At 45.2% G+C, this 17,481-nt stretch overlaps 1 protein-coding gene across 1 annotated transcript in view; it reads left to right on the top strand.

Annotated features, from left to right (window-relative positions):
* The window catches only part of mdga2a (MAM domain containing glycosylphosphatidylinositol anchor 2a), a gene marked incomplete at its 3' end in the record, with an annotated part of 137,078 nt that overhangs the window by 63,666 nt on the left and 55,931 nt on the right, over positions 1–17,481 (top strand). The window contains exons 7-8 of the mRNA XM_080850690.1: positions 12,019–12,348; positions 16,073–16,366. Coding sequence (XP_080706816.1) covers positions 12,019–12,348; positions 16,073–16,366 — 624 coding nt within the window. The remainder of the gene's footprint in view (positions 1–12,018; positions 12,349–16,072; positions 16,367–17,481) is intronic.

Below are 17,481 nucleotides of genomic sequence, written 5' to 3'. Positions count from 1 at the left end.
ACAAACTACCAACACTCTTTGTCTTCGTCGGTTCTCGCTTCTCTGTCCATCAGCAAGGTTTTTCACATATTTCAAATGAGTTTTCAAAGGGCCATGCAGCTCATTTTCCCAATGAACTCTAGAGAGGAAGTCGATGCTTGCCTTCTCCCTCTCATGTACTACAGATGAGTGTGTTCGGTATTGGGGGAGGGGAGATCTGCAATGCAGGTGAATATGAAAAAAAAAAAAGTGTTCTGAAACATTCATGTGCAACTCCCTGTAGGCAAATCCCTACACCCACCCTACACCAGGGACGTCACCAGACATTTATAGCTGGGGGGGCTGAGCCATTACTAGGAAGGTTGTAATGACTCAAGTCAATGACCTGATATACAGAAATACTGAGGAGACAAGAAGGCAAGGTGTGCAGTGATCTGACATAGCATTTTTTGAGCTATCTCTTTCACTTAAAATCAGTACTACTGTATTTTACAGTAGCTTGCTGGTAGACTACATGCTACTAGAACTACATCTACATTCATATTTGAATACTGATTCAAGTAGTTTACTTTATGACATTTTTTTTGGTGCAAAAATCCTATCCATTTTCTCTTTCTTCCTGACCGCTGTGAAGGCATGCCTAGGCAGCCCCAGGCAGCCACCACCACACACTGGAGCTGGAGTAGGGCAGGTGCAAAAGTAATTGTTGCTATTTATTAACAAATGTTCCGAGAAGTTGCTGCATGCTATTGTAGGCTAACTGAGCAATCCGGCTTGGTGCAATACCCCCACATGGACTCTAGGTTCTGGAAGGAAGGTGTCTGACTGATGGATTTGGACAAGTAGGCACTTTTTGCAATTAACTGCGATTCATTTAAGGAAAAGAGTAAACTACAGCGGTAAGTGTTACTATTACTTGCAGAGCATGTTGCACAAGCAATTGCAACAACAGACCTTCTCATTGTCCCTGGCGCTTGTAACATAGTATTGAGGCGCAATAGTGTAGTCACAGATTGTTTCTTGAATGACAAAGAAAATATGTACTTATATCTTTCTTTAATCAAGTACATCAAGTGGGAAGGCTACTAGACACTACTTTTAGGGGGGGCTTAAGCGATGCCCCTGCCCTACACATGGACTGACATACACACAGACACACACACACACACACACACACTCAAACACACACACACACACACACACACACACACACACACACACACACACACACACACACACACACACACACACACACACACATACACACACGCACAAAACACTGCAGTCCTGGTCAGAACAGCTGTTGGACGTTACTTCACAGTTAGCCCCCTTTTCAGTAGCAGATCCCCAGTGTGCAGAGAAAGCTGTTAGCACATCTGGAGCCGCGCGCTTGAGTGTGAATCCTTTTATTTCCATTGGCTCCCTGGCTGGCAGAAGAAGCCCCCCCCCGCCCCCCAACAACCCCATTGCTCGCCTCTGTGCGGAAAACCACATTTGCATGGGGAGGTGGATTTCTTACCCCCGTCCTCAATCCAGCCCCCATCCGCTTCTCCACTTTATCTCCCCCCCCCTTTTGCTTTTCTTTTCTGGAGGCCGAGTTGGTGAGAGGGAGTCAGATGTGCTGCCAAGGCAGAAGATCAGCCGCCCGGTGACAGAGAGACAGAAAAGCTGCTGAGTGAGAGGATGGCGGGAGAGAGAAAGAGAGAGAGAGAGATGCAGCCGAGAGGGGAGGACGATATCACAGCACCCAGCCTAGCTTTTTCTCTCTCTCTGCCCCATCTCTCTCTCTCTCTCTCTCTCTCTCTCTCTCTGACAGCAAAACCTCTCTGCCCATAGCTCTCTGCAGCTTAGCTGGAGATAGCAGCCGCACCATGCGTGTAGGGGCTCCTCTGTCATATGCATATTTTACCGTCAGCTCACGAGGCCGATGGTCAAGCCGGGACACAGATTTGCATCCCCCTTTTATGCCTGCGTCCCGGGAAGCCTTGGAGAAACGCGGTGACATTTGTGTTCTCACACACTCCACTCCTGCCGCAGAATTACTTTGCAATATTTATGATGCACATAATTGCCTTTCTAAACCGGGGCCTAAAATAAATAAGCCTGCACAACACATTGTTAATCCTTGCACAGGTCATTTCATTAGGGGCCCTTACGTGTACGATTTTTGCTTTTGTAGTTATGAGTGCATCTGTGTCTGAGAATATGATGTGCAATGATAGACTATCAATGTTATTAATATTTTTTTATGGTGTTGACTGTGGACTTGAAAGCTGCATGCTTTTGAAATAACAGCAATTTTAATGTTTTTAAATATCACCCATGTCCTTGGCAAAGGATGAGAGCACGGACACCATGGACATCATTTGTTTCTCTATGTGACAATAGCTATTTGTGTTGTGCTTTTAACAGGCGACACAAGAACAGTTATTATTTCTGAAGATTAGGGTTTATAGACTCTCTGTCTTGGGCAGATATTCTTGGACTTAATGCCTCCAACACAAAGCCTCAAACTAGCGGAGCATCTGCCATCTCTCACAGTTCAATCTATGGCACATTCTAGAAACAATGCCACTTCATATTTCCACGCACAATGTCACCGAAAAAGCCCTCATTTCCCATCTCTGATATGTGCTATTGTGTGTGTGTGTGTGTTTGTTTGTGTGTTTATGTGTGTATGGGGGTGGGGTGTTTGTTTTACAAACATGGGCATAACAACGCCACTGTTTCTTTTTTGAAGCCTCCGACAAGCCATTCTAGAAGAGTCCTCCATGTCCTCTACCCAGGTTTTTTCTCTTTTTTTCCATTTTAATGTGCATTTTAGGAATCACAAACACGCCATTTGCCCCGCTAATAACAATGATACAGCCACTCTTGAGTGGTCTCTGAGTACACTGCACGCGGGAGATAAGGTACTCCGGCGATGCGAGAGGAAGTTTTACTAGCACCTCCGCCGTTGCGGCGGTCCACCCTGTAGCACAGATGGCAGGAAATCTCATTTAGTCTGTGGGGGTGAGAGGGAGGTGTGTGTGTGTGTGTCGGGGATGGGGGGTGGTTGGGATGGATGGAATAAGCGGGGGGATTGAGAGGAAGAGCTATATTGCAGGGAAAGGATTTCAGTCTGGGTAGTCTTGCCGCTGCTGCTCGGCGGCTGTAACCGGTGCCTAATCATAGTGGCATTTAATAGGCAATTCCACGTGTCACCTGTTCTCCTGCCACAGAGAAAGAGAGCCCAAATTAGAAGACAGCCTGATGGCATGAACTGAAGTCATTTATGCTGGTTTGGTATTGTTCTCAGACAGAAAAAGAGAAAGAGAGAGAGAGAGTGGACAAGAGTTCTGGCTGAACTTCCTGGCCTCTTTTACAGTGTCATGTCATGAAATGTGTGCAGTGTTCTCTGCCCACTCGAAAAAGGATAGGCTTGTCTTTATAAGTCACCCATAAAGACCATTCAAACATTCTTCTTATCTGGTTACAACAGGTGGTCTAACAAAGGCGTTGTTATGGAAACACTGCTGCTGTTGCTGTGTTTATGTCCCAGCGGTCTAGTATTTTTTTGCAGTTGATGGTTTCAAGTAGTTGTAGCTCCTCTTGGCGCCAACTCTTTGGTCTGAACAGGCCTTTAGGCGCCATCTATTCCAAACGGTGTTGTTCATCCCCAAAATATATGCTTTTGCTTTTGTTTAGCTTCTTCAAAATATGTAGCTTTTTAAATTCTGTATCGTAACGGTGTTAAATACCTGCATGCGTGTGATATCGGCAAACGCATGTTCCAGCTGTGCTGTTGGTAGTGTTTGCAAGGTTTTTTGCTTTTTAAGGTTATTAGCTCACCAGTTTTAGGACTTTGTTCAGAACTCTTTACTGCGGTTTAAGGGATGGATTTGCTGTACTATGAGGTCTTGCATAACCTTGACAGACAGAGGGGAAATAGATGCAGGGGAGGAATGGACCAGCTCAGTTGTCCTAGGCCAAGAACAAAAATGTAATCTCCCCTCCTCTAGTTTCCTCTTTGCAGGTGGGTTGTCCGCCCAGGTACCCTAAAACAACCACCCCCCCCAGGTACCCCAACAACCCCCGGCCCCGCCCCTCCCTGAGGCCCCCACGTGTCCCTGTGCGCCAGCCCCCCTGACAGCTGGAAGCCTTGCCTTGGCAGCAACATCATCAATAAAATAAACCCCCGCCACTTGAGCTATCACGCAGTATTGAGCTCTGGCAGTAAAAGCATCAGACATCCTGAGAAGATTATTCGGGCCGTCGCAGGGCTGCGGTGCGGTGCGGGGGCAGGGGGAAAATAACCTGACGCATGTGCTTTATAACTTATTTATAAATGTGATGGGCAGGGTGAGGGGGTGGGGTTGGCAGAGAGTGGATAGGGGAGGGGGTGCTGTGCTGTGTGTCTGTGTTTGCTGAGGCTGCAAACTGCGAGAGAAAGCGCATGCCTTTATTTATTTACAAATATCATCTCTCTTGTCCGGGCCGTGGGCTAATGTATTAAACTTTCTTTTTGTCCTCTCTAAGTGGCTTTCTGCCTCTCAGCATTGAAATGACGGTCCTCAAGCTGGACCCAAGTCCACTTGTCACCTCAGCAACAGAGAGTGAATACAGTCTGACAACTATTAATTATATTATTATATGAGTACACTTAAACCTTAAACCACTGTGAGTATATGCCAAGTGACCAAGAACAATATTACACTTCATTTATTGGGAGACAGCACTCTGGGAACAAGCCTTTTGGCAACACAAATATATTGCAATATGATTCTGCTATCGAGCAAGAGATCTCCTTGGCGTATCTATTTGACTGGTCGGAGACTCATTGTGAGGCAGTGCTTGTCCCTGGATAAACACACAGTGCCACATAGTGTTTTCTATCAGATAATGAGGAGCACCCACCTGATAAGTACACTGTTGACACTCTGGAGAGCACTGCCTGAGAGAACTGCTGAGAGTCCATTTTTGGTGCGACCCCAAGTAACCTCATTCTCACAGGGAGAGGTACCCACTACGCCAAGAGAGTAAACTAGTCCCTGTTTGTCGAGTAGAGTCCTGTCTTGTTTTGTCAAGTTTCATTGGATCACCATCTTGAAACAGAAGTGGAGTAAAGTGGACTTTATTTACAGTAAAGGCATTAAAGTAACAACAGTGTTGGAAGATGGGGTTCTCGAAAGGCCTTAAAGTAACAACGTTGTTGGAAGATGGGGTTCTCAAAAGGCCTTAAAGTAACAACGTTGTTGGAAGATGGGGTTCTCATAAAGGCCTTAAAGTAACAACGTTGTTGGAAGATGGGGTTCTCAAAAGGCCTTAAAGTAACAACGTTGTTGGAAGATGGGTTTCTCATAAAGGCCTTAAAGTAACAACGGTGTTGGAAGATGGGGTTCTCACAAAGGCCTAGTCCAGGTTTGGTCGGTGCTAACATGCAAGGATGTGTTGTTTTGAACAAATCGCTTTTAAAACCACCTGATATGGGATATGATATGACGATACGTGACATACTAGTGTCTGCTGCTGGCCGTTTTGTACAGTTATCGCAGCGGTATTTCACCTAAGCACCGTTCTAAATGGCGTTGTCTCTCACTATTACTGTATTAGTCTTATCTCACTGTCCTCCTCATCATAATTAACATTGAAATATCACCAGTGACATAGCATCAAAGGCAGTGTCAGTTCATGAACTGAGCATCTCTGTTTGAGGACATTTTCAAACGGTGCCCTTTTGCTTGTGTCATCAGACTCAGTGGGGCACCATCATCTTTCTCCTGTGGCAGAAAAGTTGGGCTTCCTCTCTGCGCTCTCGACACCTCAATTTCGGGGAGTTATGAGTGAGCGGCATTGCCTGGCCTCCACCATGGCGAGAGATTAAGAAATCAGTGTTGAGCAGCCCCACCAACACGATGCAACGTGCTGCAACCTGACTGCGGCAGTTTTTTTTTTCTTCCCGGTGTGAGGATCACGCAGCTTGTCAGTCTGTAATTGCGTGCCCGGAATACCCCTTTCTGATAAAGGCCCAGCTGATGATAGAGGTTTGAATTCACAAGAATTACACCTTGCCAGCTTTTACGGGGTTATCCAAAGAGACTCAATTACAGCATTGATTAAGTTGCAAATGTGGCTCAGAGATATTTGCCCAACCGGGGAGTTTATTTTATGTAACAGACCTCAGAAGTAACATGACCAGATTTATTTAGTTTTTTACTGAAGCAATCGGATTTACGGAGCCTTGTCCTTCTGTATTGCCAGCGTAACTTTGCTGGCCCGCGCTGAAAAGAAACTTCAGCTGCCAACGTTTGCTGCCTGCATGTTAAGCAGCATGTTAATCAGCTCACATCAGATTTGTTTTTTAAATTATTTATCTCACTCGCTGTGCATCGCATCTCCGTAAATGAACCAAAAATGAGTTTTGAGAAAGGCGCGAGGGATCGACCGGCTCAAGGCACTATCCTCTTTCCTCTTCTCCCGTCACCCAGAGCCTGAGGGACCGAAGGCCAGTCCAGACACTTACAGGCCGACAGGGTCGTCTGTCTCTGGGTCCCATGGGAGGAGGGGTAGGCACAGGAGACACCTAACTGTAGATTACTTTCTTCCCCCCCTCTGCACCGTGACCCACAGAGCTTGAGAGAATGTGATTGATATTGAAACAGGAATAAAAAAGTTCTAGTTCAGTGGCAGTTCCGACGGCTTTCTATGCACTTCTAGCACCGGATAAAAAAACTATAAAAGACTGTTACACAGAAAGCTATAACGGTGAGCTGAAGTACATTTGTTGTGCTAATGGCCTAGCACTTCTAGGGATGAGTGAAGCAGTATTGTGGTGCCTCAACTAATGAACTGCGTTTTATAGTTTCCACCCCCTGGTCAATTTTGCAAGTGTTTGTTGCCAAGTTTTGCTCTCCTCATTCACTACTCAGGTGTGCCTGCAACATTTTAAAGAAGCTTTAAAGAGAATGCCAGCATGCATTAGACGTGCAACATAAATATGCGACAAGACGCTTGTGACAGACCCACCCATTACACAAACAAGTAAAGCACTTTGCTGAAACTTGAGGCATTTCATTTGTTGACAGGTTTCCTAGGCATGGTTTAAATCAGTAGGGTCAAAACTTTTACTGCGTCCATTAAAATCCAATACATTTCCAGTACTGTATTTGGTACCGTAGAAGCTGAAGTTAACGTCAATTTCTGCCATAGTGGATTTTATGAAAAAGTTATGAAAATGTCTGACGATTTGCAAAAGTGTTCTATTTGCAAAACTGAAGTGTCACTGTCATGTCCCTGTCTAGGGCATCCAATCGATATCTGTGGCACAGCCACCAAACAGGAAATTACTAGCCTGGATACCAGCCCGAACTCCGCCCAGAAAAAATGTGGACGGGAAGTTCGGTCTGGCTCTTCGGCCGTTGGGGAGACATTTTTCCTGGTAGAAAACAGTACAGCCAATCAAAGTGCCAGGGCGGGCTTTATACGATGATCGACAGATGATGAACAGTAACGTAATCAACCACGTCACCAAAGAGCGCAGAGTTCAAATTCATGTTCAACAAACATGGCTGCCGCTAGAGAGCTAATATGTCTAGATTCTGCCATTGAAAGAGGAACAAAGAAACGCAATCAAGGCATTTGTAGATCGTAAAGATGTTTTTGCCGTCCTTCCTACGGGATCCGGTAAAAGTTTAATGTATCAGATGGTCATAGTACGTTGCTCTGATTAGTTCTAGGTATCCAATTGAGCGAAGAGGCATTTTCTTTCCTGGTTCGTTGAAACACGCCCCATAATCACAACTCAATGGAGCAGACTTAGACTCATATTCTGACTAGAATTATGACATCGTCAGGCTAGGAAATTACATCACATCTCAGCAATTTTGCCTTTGAGTTAGCAGGTAGACTTACGAAGATTACCTCCTTTTTGTTTTGCTATTGTGATAGGTACAAGCAATGTTATCCTCAGACAAACAGACAAACAAAACCTTTGAGTTATCAAAATCAAACATGAACTTAGGAGCCCATTGTTAGGAAGCTCAAAGCATTTGGCGTCGTCTGGCCTCTAGGGGATGCTGCAATAAGCAAAAAGACATTTTGTTGATGTGTTTGCCTCCAAAAAAATAATTCTTGTGTCTGGTAATACCACGGGAGGTCTCAAGGTCGAGACATGGTAACATGTCATGTCAATCTAATTGATGCGGCTGCCACATTGGATCATATTGATTTTTGATTTTCCAAACGTTTGTCCACCACAGCCAATTGAAATCAGTGGCAAAGCTGCCATACAGGAAGTGAGGTGATACTGGCATGAGTGCTGTCACGGCATTCCCTTGACCTAATGACTGTCAAGCTTATGTGGAGCCTACACCCTGCTGTGCTGCTTGGCTTCCACATCAATCGCAGCTATATTTGCAAAAAGACCTGCTAACCATTAAAGCAACACTATGCAACAAATTTACACTTTTTGAGGTACGGTTTTACTAGTTTTGGTACCATCCTGAAATGCATTTTGATAGCATATGGTCATGTGAAGGACAGATAAACACTTTCCCTCTAGCCATCTAGAATATGCACTATGTAGTTCTGTTTTCTGGGCTGGTACATCCTGCAAAAATTGAAGAAAAGCTTTACAGCATGACATTGCCAGCTATACTTCCAAAAGAGATAAGTTAGTGTGTTGGCAAGCTACTATCATTGCCAACTGGGCTGTTGGTGGTGTTTGCAAGGTTTGTGCATGCCTTTAAGGTAGTTAGCGTGCTAGTTTTGGAACATAAGTACTTATTGCTGCTTTAAGAGCTTTAAAAGGGTGCTTGGCAGACATCACATGTTCTGACATAACAACAAGAAGAAATACCTTTATGCCACGCATGTACAAAACTGTTTAGTCAGATTTCCTGGTTTCTGTGTTGCTTTGCCAATCTACCCACTATTTTTTATTGACCCAATCACCACTGCGTTGGCAGCCCATACGCCTCTATCGGTGATTCATCATTAGTAGGCTGGCTCCTACACTTTGAGTCAGTAGGCCAGGGGAGCAGATTGTCCATCCGTCTGTGCTGCGCTGTAGTGGAGGCACAGAGGAACACAGCACCTCTCCTTCTGCAGGGCTACATGTCAAATCACACACCTGACAGCCTTGACACTGCCGCTGGGCCAGATGATTGACAGGGCATTATTGCTTTTGTACCATGTTTATTTTATTCCTCTTGAACGCTATATGGTGCTGTGTGTGTGTATGTGTGTGTGCATATTTGCGGATGTGTGTGTTTTTTTGTGGGTTTGAGTGTGTGTGTGCGTGTGTGTGTGTGTGTGTGTGTGTGTGTGTGTGTGCATGTTTGCGGATGTGTGTGTGTGTGTGTGTTTGCATCTTCCTGTGCCTGTGTTGACTGTATTTGTGCTAAGATTTCTTTCCTCCTGGAACATCAGTGGCATTCTCAAAGTCCATGCCTGGAGGGCGTCTTAGTTTCTCTTTCCCCCTTATTCGCCGAGACAGTGAGATAGTCTATTTTTATATTCTGGGATGCTAACGTCACGTACACGGCCGGGGTTAAGACGGCAGCCTTAATCAACTCAGCGCCTGAAAAGTTCCACAGTTACCTGGTGTGACGGATCCTCGTGTCACTCTGACATGACGCGTCGTTAATACCAAGAGAGACGGAATGTGATTTTTTAATGCGGAGTGGGCCTAAATAGATCACGCGACTCGTTGTTTTCCATAAACGCCGGGGTGCTGCCTGGGAATGGAGGTGGGGAGGGGCCGTCACAGCCAGCGATCATAAATCTTCAACCTGACTACGTGAAGCGTGAACTGAGACAGTGGAGTGGAAATTCATTTTCTGTTCGTTCTCCCCACTCCGCATGCGCCCCAAGGGGGAGGGGGGGGGGGGGGGGGGGGGGGGTGTTCTACCCAGATCCTTTTTTTTCAAACACCATTTCTTAAACACGGCATTACTAATAGTTCAATTTGTGACGGCCCATTTTCGAGGCTAAAGACGTCTTTCGAAGCTCTGTAATTGCCTTGTGTGCACTTACAAGCCAGGGAATGGCTTTTCTGATAGGGCCAGCTCCTCACGAACATCCAATCAGGGGCTTTGTGTGTGTGGGACTCTCCTCTCCTGTAGGCAGACACTGGGTTTGACACTCAAGAGAGGCGACCGAAAGCCAGCGGCTGCTTTGTTGTGTGTTCTGGGTGTTTTAACGCACAGTTGCTGTTAATGGCCATCTGCATGGAAATATTTGCACAAAAGCATGGCAGCGTGCTTGATGGCTTGGTATTGATCCAAAACACTAGCAATGAGGCTGCTGCCCAAAGCTCCATGATGAGATGAAGCCATTGAAATAAAAGCAGGGATAATTCAGTAGTTATAGGACATGGTTGAGTAGGACACTTAGGCATTGAATAGAAATAGAACACAATACCGTAATAATGGATAGAAAAGCTGTATGGCACATAGAATAAAACAGAAAGAGATCCTTATTTTGATAGAATAAACACTGATGAATCTCTATCTGTTTGTCTGAGGATAACATTTCTTGTACCTGAAACATTTCTTGTAAATGGTCCAAGCTAGATAAGGACAAGGACACTGAGACAATGGTTAAATTGTCGTCTCATTTGTACAAACAATTGTAGTAATTAAGAAGGCCAAAGCAGTACCAGTGACGGCAGGGGCAGGCACTGCCTCAGCTCCCAAGGCTCGCAAAACATATCATCCTTTTTCTTGTATTATTCTCATGCCTTTTTCTTTTCATATTCTGTCATCTTGCATACAACAACAAAAGAAAGCAAATAGATGGAAATTTACGGGGAAAAAACACGAGAAAACATGAATTCGCATTCCTCATACACTAACTTTGTGAGAGACTGTAATCGAGACTTTTGATTAACGCTAGCAGCTATTCCTGAAATATAATGCCGCATTATTATCCTCCCCTGTCTGGACGTCTACAGGGGAGACGGTCTTATGGCTGTGTTTGGATCACGGAGCAGTCATCCGCTAGCCCTTCTAGTTTTTTTTATTTTGTTTTGTTTTTTGCCCAGAGGTGATCTCAGGATTACGACCCTCATCTTTTTCCCGCTCTGATGAAAGAGTCTGAGTCTTCAGCAGTATCCGTTCCAATTTTGCCCATCTCCATCTGCATTCCATTGTTGCTGAGTCTGTTTAATCATTGCATACTGCATAGAAGTGCTACGAGAGCATAATGCCATATTCTCCTTACTGCATTAAATGTCAGGAATAATTCAAATAAATTCTATTTGCACAGCCTTTTTCCCCCTCCTCTGCATCCTTACAAAGCTGCTTGCTTGCAAGTCTGTGTACGAATCCCCCAGGAGCAAGAACAGGCTGCTCAGTAGCAAAGACAAAAAAAAACGCCCTTATGAGAGGATGGGACCTTGAGCTGGAGCTGGACATCATGGGAAACTGCCTGAATATTAGCATTTCATCTTAACCCATTCCCTACTGTTCGGTCATAATCACATCTTGTAAGACATTTATGAGTAGACATTTATGAGCATGGCAGTACTATGTAATGCCATTAAACTATAAATCTGTCAAAGACACTGACTGACCACAAACATTAACCTTGGGATTGAGCAGCGTGGTGGAAAATGTGCTTGTTGTACTGGAATGGGATGCTTGCAAATTCTCCACTGGCTTGATATTGTCCTTGTGAACAGAAATGTTGAGTAGCCATCGCCTTTAAACCCTCAACCAGTCCAGCATGGCACCCTTGACCCAAACCTGTTCTCTAAGCACAGGTCAGCTGTCGGTTAACTCGATTCACCCTTTTACCTCCCCCCTCTCTTGATCCGTCTTCATTTCTTCATCTATTTCTCTCTTTTCTGTCAGTAGTATGCATCGCAAGCAAATAAAACCACTTGGTGAATGACTTATTTCATGGGGAGTAAAGAAACAATTAACGGATTAACGGTAATTGGTGAAATGGTGAAAGCAATATGGAACTATTCAAGACCTCCCTTTTTCTCTTTTCTCTTCTTCTGTCTCCTTTTCCCCCCTGACCACCCCAATCCCTTCTCTCCCCACCCCTACACAGCTCTGAAAAAGGGTCGTTTCTGGATCACGCCAGACCCCTACCACAACGACGACAACATCCAGATTGGGCGTGAGGTGAAGATCTCGTGCCAGGTGGAGGCCACGCCGCCGGACGAGCTCCAGTTTAGCTGGCTGAAGAACGGGCGCCCGCTGCGCAGCTCTGAACGCATGGTCATCACGCAGACCGACCCGGACGTGGCACCTGGCACCACCAACCTGGACATTATCGACCTCAAGTTCACCGACTTCGGCACGTACACCTGCATGGCATCGCTAAAGAACGGTGGCATCCCCGAGATCAGCATCGACGTCAACATCTCCTCCACCACAGGTGAGTCTGGACCGTCTGTGTCACCTAAGCTGCCATGTATTTGTGTTCAGAGGAGGACAGAAATAAATGTCCCAGTTACTGCTTTAACTAGGATTAGTACCTACGCAAACTATGATGCAGCTTTGACAATGCATGGAGCAAGCAGATTTCACCTTTGACCTCTACTACTTAATTACAAGTGTTAGACCCCACCTGTCTAACACAAGACAGAATAGAGCTCCCTTACATGCTTGCATAAGCCTTATTCAGTCTTCATTTGGGTCCTGTTCGAGCGCGTGGACTGGTCACTGTTTACTATTTAATTTCCTAATGGTGCTACGGAGAACCTTGTATGAAAGGTCATTTTGCAGTTTGTCGCAAATCACTCCTTATAGTATATCTGTTGTGTTGATAAGAGTGTTTAAACAGGAATGTACTTATTTTTCGCACATTGCAATAATTAGCTGAGAGAACAGGAAAAGACTAGATCTGAATTATTCTCTATAGTGCAACAGCTTAGCATATTTAGCGGTTAAGGGGAGTTTACTGTGTCTAGCCCACCCAGGCGAGAGGGGTTTTCAGTGCTTTGGCATTTTAAATGATAGACTACTGCACCAGCAGCACGCTGGCCTCAGGTTGGACACTCAGGGAACTTGCAGTACAGTATGCTAGAACATACACTCTTGCTCTAAGATGCTTTAGATGTTTTACATAAATTACCACACATGAGTCTGTGATTATTGCAAATCTTCCCACTAGTTACACCTGCGTTACAGTTCATGAGAAGTTCGGAAGTCACAAACTAGTATTACAGGAATGAGAGCACATGGTTTGGGCCCAGTGATTATGATCATATTATAATGATCTGATGTGACACGAAGGGGTCAGTGTATATGTATCCTGTGTACCTGATGATTGTGGCCTTTTTCACGGGAAAAGGTGTAAAAAAAAGTTGTGAACAATGCAAGTACAAACTTCTTAACTGCCATTTTGTTTGCATCAGTATTGTATCAATGCACATCACACATATTAACCATAGAAATTGATCAAAAACTAAATAATAGCTCACTAGCCTAATTGTGTCTTCATAAGGATGCAAAACTAACTGCTACACAAAGGAATTGGGCCTGGCAGTTTCCCATGCCCTCTGCAGTGTGAGATTGAGCGTTGGCTTGGGTGCCAGTACACAGGGCAGATGTGAACACCAGTGTATTCCTGCGTAATTATTATTAATTTGTGCTCATCCATGCATCCCATGCTAAATAGGACCTAATTGAGGTGGATGGGTTTCTAATGGTTTGTGGGACGTTACAACACTACGCCAAAAAGCCTAATCATTATTTATTGCGAGGTAGCAGAAGTTTACAATAACGGAATTTATTACCGCTCTCGCCAATAAACGGTTTATTTCAATTTACGTACCACAGAAAGCCATGCACATTCATGGACCCAGGTCATGTCCTTGTGCTTTTAACATCATAAACTTGTAATATAAAAGCATTATGGGGCATAAAGAGTATGATGGCATAGTGCTGTCATATCTGTAATAGGTTTCAAGAAGATGAGGCTCTTCAAGCCTGTAGGTTGGCCTCTACAAGAAAGCCAGGCAACACCAAAGAAATCTATGAATTACTCGCGCAGAAAGGGTAGAAATACATTAAAGTCTATAATATGAGATTATATTATCAAAACCTGCTTTGTTTTTGTGTATTGCTGGAATGGTAATTTGTATTGACCTGGAAATGAACACAGATCCATGGGAGCCTCTCTGCCCACCCCCACCTGTCTAACACAAGACAGAATAGAGCTCCCTTACATGCTTACATAAGTCTTATTCAGCCTTCATTTGGGTCCTGTTCGAGCGCGTGGACTGGTCACTGTTTACTATTTAATTTCCTAATGGTGCTACGGAGAACCTTGTATGCTTCCTTGTTCTCGAGGAAAGGTAATTTTTGCAGTTTGTCGCAAATCGCTCCTTATATATCTGCCGATGTTTCCGTGCCAGACGCCACCATTCATTCCTAAATGGAGCAAATGTCATTAGAGTGGGGACACTTAAAGGAGCATTAAAGCTTTGTCCCCTTATTGCAAAGTCCATACCTTGGCTCTCTGCTTAAGAACCACCCCTCCACCCCCTTCCCGCATAACTTTTCCATCGTGTATTCGGGCAGTTTAATCACACAGACACATACATGTTTAAAAGTCCCCAGCATTAGTTAGGCCTCATGTAGTATTTAAGACGCTCTGACACTTACATGTTTAAATTGCTTGTGGGCCCTTGTCCAAACAGATGCACCCCCAGCCGGAGATGGCGTTGGCCCCCAGGAGATGGGGGGGTGGGGGGTGGCAGGGACAGGGAAAGGGACGAGAGGCAGTTAGAGGGAGGAGGGGGCGTTGGATGGAGTAGGCAAAGAGAGGAAAAGGGAGGCGAGGGAGTCGCCTGCGGGGACAAATGTATGTACTGTATGTGGAGCGGAGTGGATGTGTGCTAGCCACTGCCTCTGCTTGTGCCGCCACTGTGGTCGGGGGGAAGAGCGGGAGGTGTTCTATAGATAGAATAAAAAGCTCATGTTTAATGATACATGTCTCTGCACCAAACTGCCTGTCTATCTTTAGAAGCGCAGGTGTTACACTAGTGTGGGTGTGTGTGTGTGTGAGTGTGTATTTTTGTTTTTGTTTTGAAGTTGCAGTGCAATGAACTACCTCTGCTACTCCTGGTTGTCCTATTTATAAAGCTGGTGGTATCTGAAGGCCCGAGCCTCCCCTGGTGTCGTGACCTAAATGTGTCTTGGGGAGTCTCCCACCATACGGCTCTGTTCCCCCCAGACATGCAGCAGCAGCTTCACAACACGCACCATTGTTCCGCACTAACATGGCCACAACAGCATCTCTCACCACTGCCACAACAGTGTTGCTCAAAACACACATCGCTGTTCCACACTATAACAGCCACAACCGAGGCGCTCAGAACACACACACACACCTTGTATAATAAGCCATCATTTTTACAGAGTTACAACCCTGCCGCAACAAATACAACTTTCTCTATAACAACAAAGTGCAAATCTCTCCCTACTCTTAACACTCAACATGACAAAGCTCTTTTCTCACCAGGTAGCACTTACGTATCACATAGTATAGAGAACACACACTCTCCTCACATCACCACACAAGAAACCAAACACCATCATCACCACACAGGACCCTTTCTAACAAATGACAGCTGCTGCAACGACATACAACTCCAGTTTTTCCCTCAGTTTTCACTTTCTCCTCAACTTTAAAGACCTCATTCTCTATAATGGGACTTCAGTGCTCAAAGATTGCCCCATCTGGTGTGTGGAATCATTTAATGGGGAAAAAATTGCCAACCCTATTACCTGTCACCCTATGCTCAGGCAGCCATTAGGCAGAGGACCTGAGATGCGAGTAAATGTCTGTAAGCACACCATATTTCTCGCTTTTTAGAAGCCTTTTATTGTAAAAGCAACTGCAGCTGTGGGCCAGAAACTGTATTCTTCTTCATGATGAAAGAGTTTAATCCCAGGGGAGTATTGATGGACAATGTATAACCATGCTGGCTCATTGCAACTCCTGCGAAATGTCTGGCAATTTTGAGTCTATAATGTCTTTTCAACAACTAAACTTGCTTGTATTTCTTTGTAGAGTGAGACCCATTCTCAAGAGTTTACCCTTTTTTGCCCTCGTTCTGCCCCTCTCTCACTCTCTCTCTCTCTCTCTCTAGTTCCTCCCATCCTGACAGTCCCGCGGGGGAAGTCGCCACTGGTGACACAGGAAGGGGACACGGTGGAGCTTCAGTGCCTGGTGTCAGGCAAGCCCAAGCCCATCATCCTATGGTCGCGGGCGGACAAGGAGGCGCCCATGCCGGACGGCAGCCTGCAGATGGAGAGCTACGACGGGGTGCTGCGCATCGTCAACGTTTCGCGGGAGATGAGTGGCCAGTACCGCTGCCAGACCAGCCAGTACAACGGCTTCAACGTCAAGCCCAGAGAGGCCATTGTGGAGCTCATTGTGCAATGTAAGTGGCTTTTCCTGCAGTGTGTCTGTGTGTGTGTATGCGTTGTGTATGTGCATGGTGTGTGTGTGTGTGTGTGTGTGTGTGTGTGTGTGTGTGTGTGTGTGTGTGTGTGTGTGTGTGTGTGTATGAGTGTGTACATGGTGTGTGTATGTGTGTACATATATACAGTGTGTGTGTCTGACCACAAGATGTGTATTTGACTGAATGCATTATATACTTTGTGAAAAGATACCTTGAATACAAATGTGCTTGCATTTTAATCGTGTGAAATCTAGTTTGTATGTGTGTGTGTATGTATGTGTCTGTGCACATGTGTATGTGTGTAGCTAGTTTGTAAATGTGTCTCCCATGAAGAGCCTAATTAATCGGCAGTAGCCATGGAGCTGAGCACTTCATATTTCCCGGTGAGAAGGTTCGACAGAGAAAGCCGCGCCATTGGCTTTTTCTGTGGGAAATGCAGTGTGAAAACGGGAGAATACAGGGACATCATTAGTTCTAATTACCCACAGCCTCGGTGCGCTATGTGTACAGCCGATCCTTTAGCTCCTGCCAATCATTAAGATCGCGCAGGATTCAATTTGCGCGAGTGCAGAGGTTAATGCAATGTAATGAATTCCGTATTGTCGCTACATGCTAAAGACAGATTGTTTGACTGGGCTTTCATGCAATGACGCCCAAGTGGCGTGTGGATAAGACATTGAAGGTTGTGTGCTGCTGCTGCTTCTGTTACACGCCGGGTTGTGAACACACCTAAGGGGAGGGGGGTTCTTTGCTCGCTAAATCCATAACACATAATGTCAGCTCATCAAGCTGAGGGAGTGCATTTTGATGAGGTTAGGTTAGCCAATATTTGTTATACACAGTCAGTTCAATTAAATGCATTTCGTGTGGAAAAAAAGAGAGAGAGGGAGAGGGGCCGAGAGAGAGAGAGAGACAGGGAGAGAGACAGGGAGACAAGCAGAAAGAGTGAGAGGGAGAGAGACACACGGAGACAGGGAAACAGACAGAAAAAGAGAAAGGTAGAGACATAGACAAAGACAGAGGGAGAGAGAAACAGAGAGTGAGAGAGAGGGAACAATCTGTAGCCCTTTAAATCCCAGCTCTATGCCAAAGAC

The sequence above is a fragment of the Sprattus sprattus genome (assembly GCF_963457725.1).
Source record: "Sprattus sprattus genome assembly, chromosome: 13".
In the NCBI taxonomy this organism is placed as follows: Eukaryota; Metazoa; Chordata; class Actinopteri; order Clupeiformes; family Clupeidae; genus Sprattus; species Sprattus sprattus.
This window is presented reverse-complemented; position numbering and strand designations above follow the sequence as displayed.